General features: G+C 41.6%; 1 protein-coding gene across 1 annotated transcript in view; it reads right to left on the reverse strand.

Annotated features, from left to right (window-relative positions):
• Positions 1–20383, reverse strand: part of MAPK1 (mitogen-activated protein kinase 1) — a 112445-nt gene that overhangs the window by 27601 nt on the left and 64461 nt on the right. Inside the window, exons 2-4 of the mRNA XM_032875987.1 lie at positions 18650–18832; positions 16570–16759; positions 4974–5090 (exon numbers count right to left, since the gene is read on the reverse strand). Coding sequence (XP_032731878.1) covers positions 4974–5090; positions 16570–16759; positions 18650–18832 — 490 coding nt within the window. The remainder of the gene's footprint in view (positions 1–4973; positions 5091–16569; positions 16760–18649; positions 18833–20383) is intronic.

Below are 20383 nucleotides of genomic sequence, written 5' to 3' on the forward strand. Positions count from 1 at the left end.
CAAAACAAAATAAAAAACAAAAAACCCGAGGTGCATTCTACAAAACACTATTCTAAGGAAATATACGCTGAAATGCTTAGGGATAAAGGGGCCCATCTATAATTCACTCTCAGAAGATTCAGAGGGAAAAAAAAATCTACACATGTATACAGAATGATACAACAAACAGGACAAAGGATACAGAACTGGTGAGTCTGAATCTCAGGTGAAGGGTATACAGAAGTTCTAGCCAGCAGTTCTCCCAGGCGGTCGAGAGCCCCGGTGGCTTCCCTCTAAGGATCTGAGAGGTGACACTACTTTTGTACTACTAAGGTGTTTTCCTTTCCATTCATTCTCTCACAAGTGCACAAGAGATTTTTCCAGAGGCTACACAGCATGTGACAACACTGTACATGAAATATGACAATATGTGGAACATCTGCTTAAGTCAGTGAACCAGTATTTTCCAAAGACTAAATATTACAAAACCATGTATCAGTGAATGTAAGGTAGACAAATAGGTCCTTTTTTTTTTTCTTAAAGATTTTATTTATTTATTTATTTGACAGAGAGAGAGAGAGAGAGAGAGATCGATCACAAGCAGGCAGAGAGGCTGGCAGAGAGAGACGGGGGAAGCAGGCCCCCCCGCTGAGCAGAGAACCTGATATGGGGCCCGATCCTAGGACCCCAAGATCACGACCTGAGCCAAAGGCAGAGGCTCAACCCACTGAGCCACCCAGGCACCCCTAGACCAATAGGTTTTAATAAGACTGTACAAAAAGTTCAGTGGCATGGTTTCAGATTCCACGACTAACTTTTCATTTTGTTTCAGATTCCACGACTAACTTTTCATTTTGTTGAGTTTCACTACAATATCAACAAGGAATAGTCACAAGTAGCTAAAAAGACTACTAACATACTCCCTTTCCCAAGTATGTGTCTATGTGAAGACTCTTCTTCACAGACTTAAACCCAAACAACCTACTGGACAGACTGAGTACAGAACTAGGGAAGAGTTCAGCAACAGTCTATTAGGCAACATGAAATGTGAAAAATGAAAACAATGTCACTTTTCTAACTAAAATGTTTCTGTGATGGAAAATAAACATACTTTTTTATGAAAAATACTTATGTTAACAAGCAGTAGCTCTATTATTGTTATTTAGATATCAATACTTCTTAAAAAATTCAGTATTGGGGTGCCTGGGTGGCTCAGTGGGTTAAAGCCTCTGCCTTCGGCTCGGGTCAGGATCCCCAGGTCCTGGGATCGAGCCCCACATCAGGCTCTCTGCTTGGCAGGGAGCCTGTTTCCCTTCCTCTCTCTCTGCCTGCCTCTCTGCCTACTTGTGATCTCTGTCTTTCAAATAAATAAAATCTTAAAAAAATTTTTTTTCAGTATTAATTTCCATATAGTAAATACTGATGGATATAATGCACATAAACAAATCTTGTTTCGGGTCTTTAATACTTTCTTTTTTTTGAAAAGATTTATCTTTTTAAAAAATTTTATTTATTTATTTGACAGAGAAAGACACAGTGAGAGAGGGAACACAAGTAGGGGGAGTGGGAGAGGGAGAAGCAGGCTTCCCACTGAGCAGGGAGCCTGATGCCAGGCTCAATCCCAGGACACTGGGATCATGAACCGAGCCGAAGGCAGACACTTATCAACTGAGCCACCTGGCACCCCAAAGATTTATCTTAGAGAGAGCGTGTGAGCGAGCGGGAAGGAGGGGCAAAAGGAGAGGGAGAGAGTCCTAAGCAGATGCCACACTGAGTGTGGAGTCCAATACAGTGCTCGATTCCACAACCCTCAGGATCCTAACCTGAGCCAAAACCAAGAGTCAGACACTTAATCAACTGAGCCACTCAGGAACCCATAGTTTGACACTTTTTAAGAGAGTGAAGGAATCTTGGGGTTCCAATGTTTGAGAACCACTGCCTTATACTTTTCTTGCAAGCTGAAAATTCTATGAAAATAAAATGTTACAAATACACAGCACTCTAGCCAAAATGGGGACAATATGAGTATAGAATTAAAGATGATAATGGACAGGATGTATTTCATGAGTCCACAATAATGTTTTAAAAACAAAGGTAGGAGGGGTGCCTGGGTGGCGCAGTCAGTTAAGCCTCTGATTCTTGGTTTTGGCTCAGGTTGTGATCTCAGAGTCTTGAGATCAAGCCCTGCATTGGGCTTCCCCCTCTGCAGGGAGTTGGCTTCCTCCGTCCCTCTCCCTCTGCCTGTCCCCCTGCTTGTGCACACTCTCTAAAATGACTAAATCTTTAAAAGAAAAAAAAAAAAAGGTGGGAGATAGGAAGAGAAAGAGAAAAAACAGAAAGCTCTTCATAGAAGAATGGCAGTGAATTAATGTAGAAGGAATAACACATTTGGAAAATCACCATTTTGCAACCCCCAATATAATGACAGAGGCAAGGGGTCATCATGGGGTAAATCACCAGGGTAAGACTGCTGGGAAACAGGAGCTCCATATACGTGAGTTCCAAGAATCCACGGGGTTCCTGCCAGAAAAGTGTGACCTAAACCTAATCATAAGGAACCAATCTGTACTCTGCAAAGTATTCAATGACATGAAGAAGACAGGAAGGGTGGGAGGACCGTTTTAGAGTGAGCTCATAGACTGAAAATAAAACAGAAACAGCTGTAAAGAACTTTTGGGCAGGATAACTGGGATGTCACTAAATTAATGCTATTGTCTCAGTGTGCTAAGGGTACTATGGCTGTTGGGAAAGAACACTGCTCTGCCTTTAATGAGTATTAGTATGGCCCAAAGGGTCTAGGAGTAAAGTCTTAGTTTATGTTGGTGAAGTATCAGAAGGTTTGACCAGACGGAAGAGAGAAGGTGGCAGAGAGGCAGGCAGAGACAGCCAGGGAAGGAGTAATAAGATATTAAAAGCTCATAAACCGAGGGAAGGGGTGTATGGGTGTTCACTGTGCTCTCAATTCTTCTACGGGTTTGAAATTGTTCTAAATTAATAAAAAGAAAAAAATGAATAGAGAACATTCTCAGGCTAGAGGTGCTGTAAATAAAAAGAATTCACACTCAGTTTTATTTTAGTTAATTCTATAAGTAAGAAGTGCTGGGCACCTTGGAGAACAGAGGCAGGCCATCCTTTTTTTGTTATTCCCCCCCCACACACAGGGTGCAGAGAGTGGAGTCATCTCCAGTTGGGATGGAGACTGTAGGGTCACGAAGGCACCAGGATAAAAATCACACCATCAGCTCTGTTTTACAACCAGCAGGCACCATGGACGCAGACACACACACATACACGCAAATGCTTCTGGTTTGGAATGGCTGTCACATGGCCAGTCCAAAGAAAGAACCTGCTCTTTGGGATTATGTGTAATACAGAATTATGAGAAACAGCATGGCATTTTCTTCTTCGAAACATCTGTTACACTACAGCTTTCTTTATAATGGAATTTCTTTTAATGGAATTTTACTTTTATAACCAAACTGAACAAATGTATATCAAGAATAACTAACTGCTTTAAACAAATCCCATTTGCTCACAAAACAACTTCTTGTTCATCTCAAGCCCTTCTACTATATGAAGGATGGAGAAAGAGAGTGAAGCCCATGGGCTCACTAATTCTCTTAAAGCTTTGCTGAGTCAACTTCTGGTTCCCAGATCTGAGACACAAGGCCCCATGTCTACTCTCATTGCTTTTCTTCAGGAATCTTAACATTACATTAACAGTAGATGGTGTTGAAGACCATCACAATAACATGACTCCCAGCTAATCCTTGGGCTGGACCCTGGTAATAAGCTCCTCACCCCTTCCTCTAGCCGTGGAATATGTGCTCTGCCCACCGTTCCCACAGCAGGCCATTTTCAAGGATGTAGCCTTGAAAGAATACGTGTTTTTGAGACCATCTGGGCTGTATACGTGACTGAGCCCAGTTAAGGGCTCTATATAAACTTTTAAGGTTTGGCAGATGAGTGTCGAGATTTACTCATCTTGTGGCTGGCAAGACAAGCCCTGTAATAAGTTCCCTTACATATTAAGACTGCCACTGCCGATCTGGAGTGGTATGCCTCTTCATTTTCTCTTTGCCCACCTAGTACTGGGGGTAGTCTGCAAACCCAGAGACAGAATTAAGTTCAAAATCTCCTAATTTTGAGATATTAGATATAGAAGTATGTTGGATCCACTTACTTTCTTAAATCTGACACTCATTCATACACTATTTGCAAATGATGTATTAAAAATACTGAATCTCAATCTCCACGGCAGCCCTCAATGACTGCCACCTGGCTCATAACCCTAAAAAAGATGACGTACTTCACTTTTTCTTGCTTTTACAAATTTATTCAATCATTCTTACAACCAGGACACAGATATTGTTAGAAATGTTTGCCTTCTACCTGTATGCACTCCACACAGCCACTCTGAGATGCAGAGGTACATCTATCTGGAAGCAGGACTACCATACAATTTTGAAAGAATCTATAGTAGTTCCTATTCTTTCCATACCTACATTTTCTTCCAACTATGGTTGTAATTTTGCTGAAGAGACCTTCTTCATTACCAGATAAATTGGACTTTTGTAGAACAGCCCTAGTCCACCTTCAAAAGAATATGCGCGACCAGACGGCCTGTCACAAACCCGGCCTGCACTCATCTGTGGCAGCAGCAGGTGTTAGGAGCTGCCACAGGCAGGACTTTAGAAAAGTGGACCAAGGGCTGGGACACAGACCGTTTATTGTTAACAGTGACGAGATGGGCACGCCCCCCCAACTCTACAACACATCACCAGCACTACTCTAGCAGAGAGACAGAGGCCAAAACCCACAGCCCAGAAGGTTAATGCTGAACTGGAGATTAAGGCAGCAGCTTGATTCTGGCCAGAAAGGTCAAGCCTCAAGCTAGGTAGACAGAGGCTTACTGAGAGGGAGGCTTACTGCAACACATATCCAAAGATCTTTTGCTTCTTGGTTTTCTTTTTATGAAAACCTCTGATCCTTACCTTGGAATTCAACATGATTTCCGGAGCCCTGTACCAACGTGTGGCTACATACTCCGTCAGGAACCCTGTGTGATCATGGTCTGGATCTGCAACACGGGCCAAGCCAAAGTCACAGATCTAAGAGAGAAAAAAAAATGGGACACCTTAGAGACGCTAATGAAATTAGTATCAAAACATCATAAAAATAAAAAAGATAATAGCAATAATGATGATGATAAGCAGATGCTACCATTACTATGTGGCAGAAGCTTCCCTGTTAATTCTATACACCCTTTTATTTTTTTAAGATTTTATTTATTTATTTGACAGAGATCACAAGTAAGCAGAGAGGTGGGGGCGGTGGGGGGGGAGCAGGCTGCTGATCAGAGAGCCCGATGCGGGGCTCGATTCCAGGACCCTGAGATCATGACCTGAGCCGAAGGCAGAGGCTTAACCCACTGACCCACCCAGGCGCCCCCCCCCTTTTTTTTTAAGATCTTATTTATTCATTTGACAGAGAGAGACATAGCAAGAGAGGGAACACAAATAGGGGAGTGGGAAAGGGAGAAGCAGCTTCCCGCTGAGCCTGGGAGCCCAATGCGGGGCTCGATCCCAGGACCCTGGGATGATGACCCAAGCCGAAGGCAGATGCTTAACAATTAAGCCACCCAGGCGCCCCTATATACTCATTCTTATACAATCCTCACAACAACATGGAAGGCAGTGATGACCATTCAACATGTTGGAGATGAAGAACAGGCTGCAGGACTCTGCTAAGAGGCATCCTCATCTTTCATTATGTGCGTATCCCACAGAAATCTTGCTTAGGTCACTTGACAAAAACTGTTCTGGGTAAAAACTGCCCAGGGTCCTTGCTCGGGCCTACTCCTGCTGGTCCCTAAGGATAACACTGCTAGATCGGCTCCTTGATCTACACTTGCCTTGCTTCTCAGACTTTACTTCCTGCCATTCTTCTACCTGTTCCACAAATGTGGGTATCTCCAAAGGTTCTTTTCTTTTCTTTTTATTAAAAGATTTTATTTATTTGACAGAGAGAGACACAGTGAGAGAGGGAACACAAGCAGGGGGAGCAGGAGAGGGAGAAGCAGGTTTCCTGCCGCCAAGCAGGGAGCCTGATGCAGGGCTCGATCCCAGAACCCTGGGATCATGACCTGAGCCAAAGGCAGACACTTAACGACTGAGCCTCCCAGGTACCCCAACCTGCAAAAATTCTTCCCACTTTCCTCCTCTTCCATGTAGTCAAATCCACTCCCAAAGCCTTACAAGAGGTTTCATATGCTGAAGACGAATTTTTTAAAAGATTTTATTTGACAGAGAGAGAGAGGAGAGCGCAGACAACTGGGGGGGAACAGCAGAGGCAGAGGGAGAAGCAGGCTTTCCGCTGAGCAGGGAGCCCAACGCAGGGCTTAATCCCAGAAACAGGGGATCATAACCCGAGCTGAAGGCAGACACCCAACCGACTGAGCCACTCAGGAGCCCCAAATACTTGGTGCTACTCCAGACTCCAAAACATATGAAATTTAACTATAATATACAGTTGACTCTTGAAGAACATGGGTTTAAACTATGCAAGTCTGCTCACACATGGATTTTTTTTTCAATAAAATATATTGGAAAACTTTTTGGAGATCTGCAACAATCTGAAAAAAACTCACAGATGAACTGTGTAGCCTAGAAATACCAAAAAAATTAAGTTAGGTATTATTGCAGGAATATAGTGTATAATACATATTACATACGAAATATGTTAATTGACTGGATGTTGTTGGTTAAAGCTCCTGATCAATAGAAGGTTATTAAACTTGGGGGGAGTCAAACTTATACGCAGATTTTTTTTTAATGCGGATTTTTTATTGTGTGTGGGGGGGTGGCAGGGTGTTGGTGTCCCATATCCCTGTGTTTTTCAAGGGTCAACTACACTTCAACTCACACAACTGGAGGATGTTTTAATTCCTTGGCATCTGGAGAACTAACCTGAGAAAGTGGGAGACATGTTAATAAATACAGGCCAGAGTGTAAGGCAAGACAGCCTGGAAAACAGACTGTTTTGGAGCATTACTACTTTAATTAAGTTAAGAAATACAAGCCTGAGCTCAGGCCATAAAAATGGAGACGAGGAAAGGACATGCTTAAGAAATATTCATAGGACTTAAATGGATATCAATCTTTGCTTAAATATCCCAGAGTTGGGTGTCTCAACTCAACTTTGGAAAGCTCCCATTCACCTCACAAATGTCTTCCTCTAGCCTTGGACGCTGGCATTGCCATACAGTGCCTCTGATCCCACATGTCCTGCAGGAGACTTCGACTACACCATTGAGGAAGGGTTACGTATCTGTGGCTGAACAATCACCATCAATCTACTGCATCTTTAAAAGAAGCAAATGTCACACCTGCTTTGCCAAGTTCCTCTACCAGAGGCAATTTTCTATGTGTATTGAGTGGCCTGATGAGGAAATCCTGGTCCTGCTCCATAGCTCTAACACTAACTCTGGCCACTATACTCTCGTAACTTCAGTCTACATTAACAACCACCATAAGCACCACTCTCACCTTTCAGAGCTGGCTTGCCAATCGATGCCATTACACTCCTAATAGTAATGGGCCTGTAAGAGAACCTGGTTGATGTATGGCCGTAAGCTTTTATGTGGGCTCACAGTAAATACTAACTTTGGCCTGGCTGATCTTGAGGCTTTCAATGTACCTGGCACCCTGTTTGTTTCTTTCAAGCCTTTTCTACCAATTCCAGTGACACGAACTGCAGGAAGGCTTCCTAGTAGTCATGCCCAGGAGGCTCACTAGCAACATGGTCCTCTTTGGCATGATTTCCAACTCAGAGAAGCAACAATTAATGATTTCTTCCTACAATCTGGAGGTGAGTCCTCTAAGCCATTCTGAGCCATCACCTGCCACACTGCCCTACCACCAATCCTTCTGAATTCTGTGGCTTGAATTCTTCAATGTATCTGTGACCTAGTTTTTCTTTTTAGAACTAACACTTCATCTGATTCGAATTCAACCAAAGCTCACCATTCAGTCTGCCCTCTGTTGTATAAATGGACACCTAAAGCCACATCTTCAACTGTACGAAGAAATACTGCATCTTGTCAGCAGTGCAAAACCAGCACAAACCCCAAACCATGGTCACAGATCCTTCACTGCCCCCATGCCTGATAGAATGGATGGGTCCAGACTTGATACACAGCTCTTCATTGGCTAGCTGAATTAAAAAAAAAAAAAAAAAAAGTCCCAGATAGATTTAAAAAGCCAGAATATAAGAAATTCACATATGAGGGAGGCCATGTACTGAAGCTGATGTTTCCATGCTCCTCCTGGACTGTGGACAAAGAAATGGAAGCTGTGTTTTAGAGGGGTTGATTACATTCCTAGTAATCTACAAAGACAGGGGACGAGTGGAATAACTTTAAACACAGTCATGGCAGATATATTTTCTAAAAAGGGATACATCATTATAACCCCATCCCCCACACTCTTCTTATAAGTTCTCTGAACTTTTATCAAGAGGGCAGGATCTATCTTCCCTCCTCTTGAATCTGTGCAAAACTTTTTAACAGCCTGAACCAAGAGAAAATGGCAGAAGTGATACTATGTGACTTCGGAGGATATCATAAAATGCAACACGACTTCCACTGGGCTCTTTCCCTCAGGAGGGAACCCAGGACACCTGGGCTGTATGTGGCTGTTCCAGGTGACAGCCAGTATCAATTGCCAGGTACATGAGAGGATTCCAGTCCCTAACTTCACATCTTCTAGCTGATATCCACATGTGGGAGCAGAAACCAACCGTCACTGCTACCCTTTGACTAATTCCTGATCCACAGAAACGATGAGCTAATACATGATTACTGTTGTTTCAGACCACTACTTTTCAGGTGATTTGTTATAGAGGAAGAAACAGCTAATACAGCGGTAGTGGACACACTACTTTTGGTGGGACAGGCACTCTGAGGAGGCCCCACTGAAGTGATATTGCCACTGAAAAGATGCTAACTATGGAAAGACCCGGGGAAAGCCAGAGCATGCCCTAAAGAATCTAGCTGGGCAAGCATGAGGGGCATAGGTGGCAACTAGACCTGAAGCCTCCTAAAACGGCTCTTGAATTGACTGCTTCCACATCTCAACTGTCATGACCTTAGCTGAGATTCAGTTTAGTTTGCTGGGATTAGGAAAACTAGCTTGGTTACCTGCCTGCAAGCTAATTCATCCTCTAGATTCCTGTCCAAATGCTGCTTCTAAAATATAAGTCACCTTTCTGGCTCAAAATCTTTAACCAATCCCCTTCACCTACTCAACAAAATGCAATTAAAAAAAAAAGATTTTATTTATTTGAGAGAGAGAGAGAGAGAGCGAGCACATGAAGGGGAGCGGGGGAGAGGGAGAAGCAGACTCCCCGCTGAGCAGGGGCTTGATCCCAGGAACCTGAGATCATGACCTGAGCTGGAGGCACATGCTTAACCGACGGAGGCACCCAGGTGCCCCAAAACCCTAATTATTTAAGCGTAACCTTCAAGACTATTCACATGCTGCCACCAAACTATCTTCCTAATCTCCTCTATCCTACCACCTTCTCTGCCCACATCTGCTCCTGCTGACTCAATACTACATCTGCGTTTATGACCTAACTGTGCAATGAACACTGAGTGCCCTATCCATTCCATTCCCTTACCCTAAATCCAGCTTGAATGTTACCCCTTCTGAGAAGTTCCCCAGAAATCAACAACACCCCACCCAAGAACTCACGGCTCACTTTTCCAAACTCCTCTAATACTCTGTTAGACACATATTAAAGTACATCCCACAATCCATGACAGCTGTGCATATGCTCATCTCCCCAGCTAAAAGATTATCAAGTCCCTAGAAAAAGGCAACACTTGACTGACTTGTTATTCCTAAATGTCACATACGTGATGGACACTTGATGTCTGGTCAATAAATGACTTACTTCACATGTTTATAGGAAGCACAACAACTGGAGTGGATTAACTGGCACAGACTCCAGTGGTGACCATTTTTCACAATATCTGAATTACTGATAATCTTTTAAAAAATAAAAATCAAGGTACATAATTACCAGGGTTAATATCTTATGTTAAACAATTGATATTAGTAAAATTACACCATTCAGGGGCAATGGGTGGGGCAATGGGTGGCTCAGCGGGTTAGGCCACTGCCTTCAGCTCGGGTCATGGTCCTGGGGTCCTGGGATCGAGCCCCACATTGGGCTCCCTGCTCGGCAGGGAGCCTGCTTCTCCCTCTCTATCTGCCTGCCTCTCTGCCTACTTCTGCCTACTTGTGATTTCACTGTCAAATAAATAAAAAATCTTAAAAAAAAATTACACCATTCAAAGTGGCAATATTGAGGAAGAAGGAAAAATTAAAAGCTGGAATTCCTAGTATTCCTTTACTAGGAAGGACAACATAACCTATCATGCTGAATGCTGCAATAGAACTATCTTCTTAGGATTAAAACTAAATGTGCAGTTGTTCTTCCTCATCCTCTCCCCACGGAAATCCAGTCCAAAAGCCCTTAAGGGGTTGGCCATGTGACATAAGGATCTCTATGGGAGAACCACAGTGGCCCACGGGGGTATGAGGAACCCAAGCGGAAATAAGAGGGAGCTCCAGATCAGGGCATGGTAGATGTGTGAGATGAAGAGGGAATTTATGTGTGAGATGAAGAGGGGAGGCAGCAGCAGCCCACCTAGGGTCTGAGAGTCTGAGCAAAGTGAGCAGAGGATCCATGGATGATACTGTACAAACCAATTATTTCATTGGAAGTTGAAAAATGATGATTTTTCTAGTTTACTATTTGTTCTGCATTAACTTGCTGGCATTCTTTTTAAAGAGTCAATTCTTCATCAACTGGCTGTTTACCCTGATGCACAAACCATACTAGAAAGACAGGAAAAACGTTTCATTCCTTTCGTTTAGTGACCGATATTCAGAATAGTAAATTGGTATAAGGGTGACCTCGTTTTACTATTTATATCCCCCCAGCCTAGCACAGGACATAGACCAGTAGGTTCTCAAAAGTTATTGGTTACAATCTAAAATATAGATGGAGATGTGGGGTTTAGACCTCTAGAAGACTTCACAACTCTATTCACAGTCATCAATGAAAAGATCATATGATTTAAAAAACAGACCAAAAAACCCCACTATAACACTGAAGGCTAGCCAAATTTATATAGTATTGTCTAAAAACTACAAAGGTTACAAAATTAAAAAAAAATATTCATCATAATTCCATACAAAGGAAGGTATGGACAAATTGCATATGGTACAAGAAACACAAAATGAGTTCTAGCACTTCTACCTGGCTACTTTATAGGCTCTGCAAACTCAGATTTTCATTAAACAAAGGAAACCCCAAAGATAGGTTTCATTTCCTGTCTTCCAGAATCCTCCTTCCTAGGCATAACCAGAACTAAAAAGGCTATGATACTAGCAACCTGGGACTCCAATTGGGATTTCTGTGGGCTCTGTCTAGCAAACATTAAGGACACAGACTGCTAGAGACCTAATTCTCCTGGTAGTTCCACTAGAAATATGCCAGCAAAATCTCCAAATAGATCTATAACCCTTGTGTTTCTGTGGCCCTGAGAAATAAAATGGGAGTCTATAAGAGAGGCTCCCAGAAGGTTCTAAGAGGACAACATCTATTTGTCTCAGGGCTTCAGATAACAAGTGCAAAGCAAGTTTATGGAAGTGAGAAAGAAATCTTACTATTGTTGACCTTGAAAAGTTAACAGTCTGAAGACATTAATAACAGCTGATATCCTGAGGGCTCAAGAGTAAGAAATACTTTAGTAACAGAAGCCAATGGAAAAAAGGAAGAAAATGACATGACTGTCTACTTGAAAATTCAAAAAACCCTAAATGCCAAGAGGTAAGATCACTGGTTACGTAAGTGACTCTTAATCTCACAAAACAAACTGAGGGTTGCTGGGGGGAGGGGGGTTGGGAGAGGGGGGGTGGGGTTATTATGGACATTGGGGAGGGTATGTGCTATGGTGAGTGCTGTGAAGTGTGTAAACCTGGCGATTCACAAACCTGTACCCCCGGGGAAAAAATATATATGTTTATAAAAAATAAAATTAAAAAAAAATAGGAAAAAAAAAATCACTGGTTACAAACTTTCTAGGCACTGACCTGTAGTACAGGTATCATGGTCATCCCAGGGTACTGAGGATGTGATAGATATAGTGATTTCAGAACTCAAGCAAACAAGACCCTTTTCCCCATTGGTGCTCTCAACTCTTATATATGCACCTAAACTGTCACCGTACCTTGACCTACCTTTGGGACATGCTCACCATGACAAATCAGAGATGACAAGCCATACCTCCTGAATATTTATGCTCATGTAAATTAAGCACACCCCATATGTACATTTCAAAATATGGGTGAATTGCACCGTTGTAAATATCAATATAATCCCACCGTGTTTCTGAACTTCTGTGTTATACTGGCTTTTGAAAACAATACATGGATTGTGTGGACGGCCAACAACACAGATCTATCAATGTGGGTATAAATTTTGGTGAGTATGAGTAAAATGGCCCTAGGTAAAGACAAGCCCACAAACAGTGAACAGACAAGAAAGTAGTCTGGTTCTGTTTGTTTCCTTCTTAAGGATGAGCATTTTCAAACAAAAGTTAGGAGTCAACTTTTCCCAAAAATATTATATACTGAAAATACTGATTGAGAACGTCTCTTCAAAAACAAACAGAAGCAATCTGTCATAACAGAGTTGTGGTAAGAAATAGAAAGAAAAAAGGAAGAACTAGGAGACAAAAATACTGTAATTTTTCAAGAAAATCACTAAGAGCCGACAAAGTGTGGCTATTCCTATGAGCAGCTTCATTCCTTTTGTGCCCACCTGGCTTTTAGCTGCAGATCGATGGGAAAGGATCTGGTGACACCCTATGTAAGACAAGAATCTAACTCTGTCAGATCCCAAGAGGTGAGAGAGTCCAACCCAACTATATCTAATGTAGGAAGCTACCCTCTACTACATCTCACAGAATGTTGGTCACCCTGTTTCAAACACTCAATGATAGTGAATAAGCTGATCGACCACCTGGAACAGAACCCACCACCTTTTTTTTTCAGATAGTTCCAGAAGGTTCTCCAAGATCTACCTTCAACCAACAGCTCCAGCTTAGCATCAGCAACTTCCTAATTCTCATCCAAAGCTGCAGCCACACAAAGCAGGCCTCAGTGTTTATGCACTAATCCCTTAACTTCTTACTTTCCTTTCTGTTGTTCCTTTTGCCTCCTATGATACTCTTCACTCAACACAGCCACTCCCTTACTGAAAGCCTGCCCGTCTCTAGAGGACCAGCATGGACACCACCTGTTTCCTGATGCCTTTCAAAGCCCCAGCCAGAACTAACCCACTCTCTCCTTTGCATTTGTACACTATTCTTTTCAGTATCTCAGTTATAGCAGATATTATTACAATAATCCATTATCAGACTTCTGACCTATGAGTTTTTCAGATTGCAGAGACAGACACTCCTCCCTCTCCCTTGCCAGGTATTCCTTAAGGGCTTCTCACAGGAATGTTTGTTAAACTGAAGTCCAAGAAATGATCACTTTATACATCTAAATGCACTTTTTAAATAGCTCTGAGATATAATTTGCATATCACATAATTCATCCACTTAAGGTATATAATTCAATGATTTTGGTATTATACTCATAGGGCACACAACTGTTACCACCATCTAATTCTAGAATATTTTTGTAACCACAGGAAGAAATCTTGTATCCATCAGCATTCTCCCCAATCCTCCCCAATCCCACCTGCCTAGGATTTTATTTTATTTTATCCACTTCCTCTGCTACAGATTTATCTATTCGACATTTCATGTAAATAGAACCAAGACTGGCTTCCTTTACTTACATAATAATTTTCTAAGGTTCATCCACATTATAGCATGTATCAGGATTCCATTTCTTTTTATTCCACTGTATGGATCTACCACGTTTTAATTACTCACCATCAAATAGATATTCCAACTATTTCCACTTTTGGACTCTTATGCTACTTTAGATTATTTGTACACTAGTTTTTGTGTGGACATATTTTCATTGAGTGAAATCCTTACCAACACTTATCACCTGACTTTTTGATTACAGCCAACCTAGTATGTATAAACTGGTATCTCATTGTGGTTTTGACTTGCATTTCCCTATGACTTATGATAACAAGCATCTTTTCATGTACTTACTGGCCATTTGCCTAACTTCTTTAGAAAAATGTCCATTCAGATTCTTTGCCGAATATTAAACTGGGCTATTTATTTTTTATTGTTGAGTTATAAGAGTTTTTCATATATTTAAGATATAAGTCTCTTATCAGATATATGATTTATAAATATTTTCTCTCATTTTGTGGGTTGTCTTCTCACTTGATGGTTTACTCTGTAACACAGGTTCCTCATCTACATGAAATCCAATTTTTGGGGTGCCTGGGTGGCTCAGTGGGTTAAGCCTCTACCATTGGCTTCACCATGATCTCAGGGCCCTGGGATCGAGCCCCGCATCGGGCTCTCTACTCAGCGGGGACCCTGCTTCCCCCTCTCGCTCTGCCTGCCTCTCTGCCTACCTGTGATCTGTCAAATAAATAAAATCTTAAAAAAAAAAAAAAATCCCAGCTTTTTTCCCTTTTGTTGCTTGTCCTTTTGATGTAAAGTATAACAGGACTGCCTAATGCCAGATTGCAAAAACTCACTCCAATGTTTTCCATTTCCGTTTAGCTCCTAAATTTAGGTCTTTAAGGGCACCTGGGTGGCTCAGACAGTTCGGCTCAGGGTCCTGGGATTGGCTGGCAACTGCCTCCACACTCAGCAGAGAGTCTACTCATCTCTCCTTCCCCCCGTCCCTCCCCTGGCTCGTGCACGCACATGCAAGTGCATGCTCACTCTCTCAAGTTAAAAAAAAATTATGTTTTTATTTATATATGTGACAGAGAAAGAGTGCGAGCACAAGACAGCACAAGCAAGAGGAGTGGCAGAGGGAGACGGAGAGGGAGAAGTAGGCCCCCCACTGAGCAGGGAGCCTGAGGATGCCAGGCTCAATCCCAGGATCCGGGGTCATGACCTAAAACAAAGGTAGACGCTTAACTGACTGAACCACCCAGGAGCCCCTCAAATTAAAATCTTAAAAAAAAAATTTTAGGTCTTTGATCTGTTTTGTGTTAATTTTTATACATGGTATGAGCATATATTCAGTTGTCCCAGCACTTCAATCATTTGTTGAAAAGAATTACTTTGGTACTCTCACCAAAAATCAGGTATCATAACATACAGGTTTATTTATTAACTGATTAATTGATTACTATAGTTTTGTTAAGTTTTGAAATCAAGAAGTGTGGTAAGTCCTTCAATTTTGTTCTTTCATACGATTTTGGCCATTTGGGGTCTCTTGAATTTCTATATGCATTTCAGGACCAGCCTGTCCATATCTGCAAAAAAGCCACCTAGAGCTTTATCAGGGATCACACTGTGTAGATCAATTTGGGGGAGTTCTGCCTCCTAAACAGTGTTAAGTCTTGCAATCCAGACACTGATATCTTTCCATTTATCTAGGTCTTATCGGACTGAATCCACATCCTTTTATATCTAAAACAGCCTTGGCTTTTCCTCCTTGTTTAGCTCTGCTACTGTTAAAACAGAAATATATGTTTGCAAATGCTGCCCATTTTTTAAAAATATTTTATTTATTTGTCAGAGAGAGAGCACAAGCAGGGGGAGCAGCAGGCAGAGGGAGAAGCAGGCTCCCCAGTGAGCAAGGAGCCTGACGTGGGACTTGATCCCAGGACCCTGAGATCACCCAGGTGTCCCAAATGCTGCCCATTTTTATGAGAACTCTGAGGACTCTAAGGATCTAGGGTTTCCCTATTTATTGGGAACATCTTAACTACTAAAGTCATAAAGGCTAAGTTTTCTGCTGTTTTCGGAGTATTCTTTGTATAAAATTTATTGAAGAAAGAGGTTACCAATGATTTTTTAACTTATACATAATGCACATGATCCTGCTTTCATATATGTAAGCATAAATGTACACATGTGTGTAAGAAAACAGCAAGAACTCTAGAAGAAAATATACCAATATGTTATAGCAGTTACCTCTGGATGGTAGAACTGGATGGAGAAGAGACCTAGCGCTTTTTACTTGTGTGTGGGGGGGGCATAAAAATGTTTTCATGTATTTCTGGTGTGATTTTATTTTTTATTTTTTTATTTTATTTTTATTTTTTTAAGGATTTTAATTTTTATTTATTTGACAGAGATCACAAGTAGATGGAGAGGCAGGCAGAGAGAGAGAGAGAGAGAGAGAGAGAGAAGTAGGCTCCCTGCTGAGCAGAGAGCCTGATGCGGGACTTGATCCCAGGACCCTGAGATCATGACCTGAGCCGAAGGCAGCGGCTTAACCCACTGAGCCACCCAGGCACCCCTCTGGTGTGATTTTAAATATGGATAACAATATAAATATGCCCTAATGAAGGACGTTTTTATTTTTCCCCCCAACATGTATCACCCTAAGAGTAAACAACCTGGCTGACCTTGAGATCGCAGGTGGTGTTGAGCAGCAGGTTGGAAGGTTTGAGGTCACGATGCAGTACATTAGCTGAATGGATATATTTTAACCCTCTGAGGATCTGGTAAAGAAAATAGCAGATATGGTCGTTGCTGAGGTGTTGCGTCTTCAAGAGCTTGTAGAGATCTGTTTCCATGAGGTCCTGTACTATATATCTGTTTAGACAGGTTAAGGTAACAGAGCAAATATCTGGTTACACTTAACAAAGCACACTGAAATCAAAATGAACCTTAACCCCAAACAATCCATTATTATATCATGAGGCCTGCAAGGAAAATGAGAAACTGATGAAAACCTGATTTACCTCTATGGAAGGAATCTGAAATAGTTAACCTTCTTAAGTCCTGTGGAAAAAATAGCCATTAATATCTGCCTGATATGATCAATAACAGGCCTAGACTGAGATGAGACAGGCTGTTACGCAAATACTGGATAATCTTTCATCCTAGTCCATCGTCAACAAACCCTCTCCAAGGGTGGCCATCAGGCATCATACACTCACTCCCCTCTTCTCTTTGGCCCAGAAACAACTTTTAAGGTCACTGTTCTTTTACCTCCCTTCTTGTCCCCCCTCCTTCTCCTGAAGAATCAATCATAAAACCTTCGGAAACACAGACCTGAACACACTGCTACTAAATTCAGCCTTCTATGTGCTTGATGCTTCAATTAAGGTTAAGATCCTAAATAAATGAGGGTATTGGGAAGTCATGCTAAGGGGCTCATGCTGGCTTTACTCCTCTTGCTTTCTTGCCTACCCACATATCTAAGCCACCTAGAATTTTATCTGTGGGTGATTTCTTTCTTACAGAAATTAAATTCTAGAACTCTTTAGCTTTAACTTCACCCGATTATTATTTCATTAGCAGTGTTTCTGCGTATCTCTTATTCATTTCTGTGTAAATATTATTTTATGTCCTCTACAGATTCATGTTAGATGAGACACAGTATGGGATTCAGAGGAAACAGAATTTGAAAACTTGTCATCTTGAAACAGACTTGATTTTCCTAGTAAAAGGTAAAGGAGGACAACAGGTGATAGCAGGAGGCATTTCACTGAAAATAACGCTACAACTTGATAACAGAGCTGTTTAAAAATGGAAAGGGCTGGGGCGCATGGGTGGCTCAGTCATTAAGCATCTGCCTTCGGCTCAGGTCGTGATCACGGGGTCCTGGGATCAAGCCCCGCATCCGGATCCCTGCTCCACGGGAGGCCTGCTTCTCCCTCTCCCACTCCCTCTGCTGTGTTCCCTCTCTCGCTGTGTCTCTGCCAAATAAATAAATAAAATCTCTAAAAAAAGGAAAAAAAAAAAGGGGGGGGGGGGGGAAGGGCTGCCTAGAGACAGTGAGCTACCTGTCCCTAGCTGGGCAAAAGGCAAACTGGGAAAACTGATAGGAATGCTGTGCTAGCCCAAATAGTAACTTTTCTCTGGCAGACCCTCTTCAGATACTTAATGCTTCTATCTTTCAAATGCAGTCTTTAACCAGGGAGCATTCTCTGGACCAGATTAAATGCTGCTGATAGTTAATAACCTAATTTCAGAGCTGAGTCAACTTTAAAGATCATGAAGGCTAGGCTAGTACCTTAATAATGATGAGAAAACAGACCTAAAGGTGAATGACATTGTCTAAGATCAGGACAGTCTGGATTTGACCAGGTGATATCCAGTGCACCCTCCTTCTTACTCTACTATTCATTCCCGCTCTTTTTACCACAACAAACCATATCTAGAATGGAAAAAACATGACTGGAAATGGTGTTAAGATTTTCCATAACTATACTTAACCAAAATCTTTACTGGAATGGACAGTAAATAGACAGTAAAAATACTGGATTTCTAAAAGACACTAAAAACAGTTACTGACAACTCATAAAATTGAATCAAAGAAAAAAAATTATACAAGTCTAGTAAATAGCAAGCAGATTACAATTTTCCCTTTAATGTGGTTTACATACTTTTCCTTTACTCTGATAAATCCAGGTATTTCAAGTTACATTTCCTCAACAAGGTGACCAATCAGTGGAGGCAGCTGTCTGAAAAGGATACACATCTTTCATTTGCTCGATGGTTGGTGCTCGAATAATGTCATTGATTCCAATGATGTTCTCATGTCTGAAGCGCAGTAAGATTTTTATCTCCCTCAGGGTTCTCTGGCAGTAGGTCTGGTGCTCAAAAGGACTGATTTTCTTGATAGCTACTCGAACTTTGTTGACATTATCATAAGCAGAGCTAAAAAAAAAAAAAGAAAGAAAAAAGAGGGGGAGGGGAAAGATGGCATTTAAAATAGTTTAGGAACATCTTGGCAGAAAGAATAAAAATTGGTAAAGTATTAAATGTTTAGCATTCTGGGTAAATACTTGTTTCATACACGTGAAGGCAGCATGTATATTATCCACAAAAAAGCCACAAGCTAGGAAGGATGTAGCTGGCACAATGCAACACATACTCAATCTCAAACTTAACACAGAGCCCAGCCCCAATAAACGTGTAGATGCCCACTGTCATAAGCCCCCGAATATGTTTGTTTTATGCCATACATGCATACACAAAACATTTTCCCAGTTTTTAACAACAACTGCGTTTTGGTGAGAGTAATCATTTGTCTCCAAAACAACTTCCTATTGTATCAGATTCCCCTGATTCAGCAGCAACATTCAAATGACCATCAACTACATCTTCAGCCCCAACAAAAATGGAGCCAAGAGGACGCCTTCATTGCTTGCATCTACTCGATCTTATTTGCAAAATGACATGACTCTTTCTTTTTAACTGTTGTTTTTTTTTTTTTAAGATTTTTCTTATTTATTTGACAGAGATCACAAGGAGGCAGAGAGGCAGGCAGAGAGAGAGGAAGGAAGCAGGCTCCCTGCTGAGCAGAGAGCCCGATGCGGGGCTCGATCCCAGGACCCTGAGATCATGACCTGAGCCAAAGGCAGAGGCTTTAACCCACTGAGCCACCCAGGTGTCCTTAACTGTTTTAAGTAACAAATTTATGTAGGCTCATATAGTGCCAGGACTGACCTTCATATAAATGATAAGCAAATTATTCTTGAAGAAAAATGGTGGTTCTATGTGTATTAAGGTGGGTTTTAACCATAAAACACAAAAGCTATAAGGAAAAAAAAAATCACATTTTAAGATAGTACTGGTAAGATAGTACATGGTTTTGAAACCTACTGTAACACAAAAAACCTTGCCCTTCAAAGTTCTTTTCATATACATAATTACATTTTGTCTTCACAATATCTTTAAAAAGTAGAGGACAGCAATGTTTTTATGTACACTGCCCAGGTAAGATTCCCTTAGATATAGAGAGAATAATTCATTTACCCAAAGGACTAATATCCCTAGGCCTTCTTTTTCCAAAGTACCTTAGGTTTATGTCCTCTTCTCAGGAAGCTGTCCTTCCATCTCACTCTATCTGGGTACATGCTGCACTGACAGGCTGCCACCAGTGGATGAGTCCCATCACTTAACTAAAGTGCTACTCAAACTGTGGTCTCCAGACCCTTGCGTCAGAATCACCTGACATTCTTGTTGAAAGTGCTAGTCTCGGGGCGCCTGGGTTGCTCAGTTGGTAAAGCATCTGACTCTTCATTTTGGCTCAGGTCGTGATCTCGGAGTTGTGAGATTGAGCCCTGCAGCCACTGGTGTGCTCAGCGGGGAGTCCACCTGAGAGTCTCTCTCTCCCCCACTCCGTCCACTCTATCTTTCTCTCAAATAAATAAATTTTTTTAAAGATTTTATTTATTTATTTGAGAGAGAGACAGTGAGAGAAAG

This window comes from Lontra canadensis, unplaced genomic scaffold (genome assembly GCF_010015895.1).
Source record: "Lontra canadensis isolate GAN:19392208 unplaced genomic scaffold, GSC_riverotter_1.0 scaffold57, whole genome shotgun sequence".
In the NCBI taxonomy this organism is placed as follows: Eukaryota; Metazoa; Chordata; class Mammalia; order Carnivora; family Mustelidae; genus Lontra; species Lontra canadensis.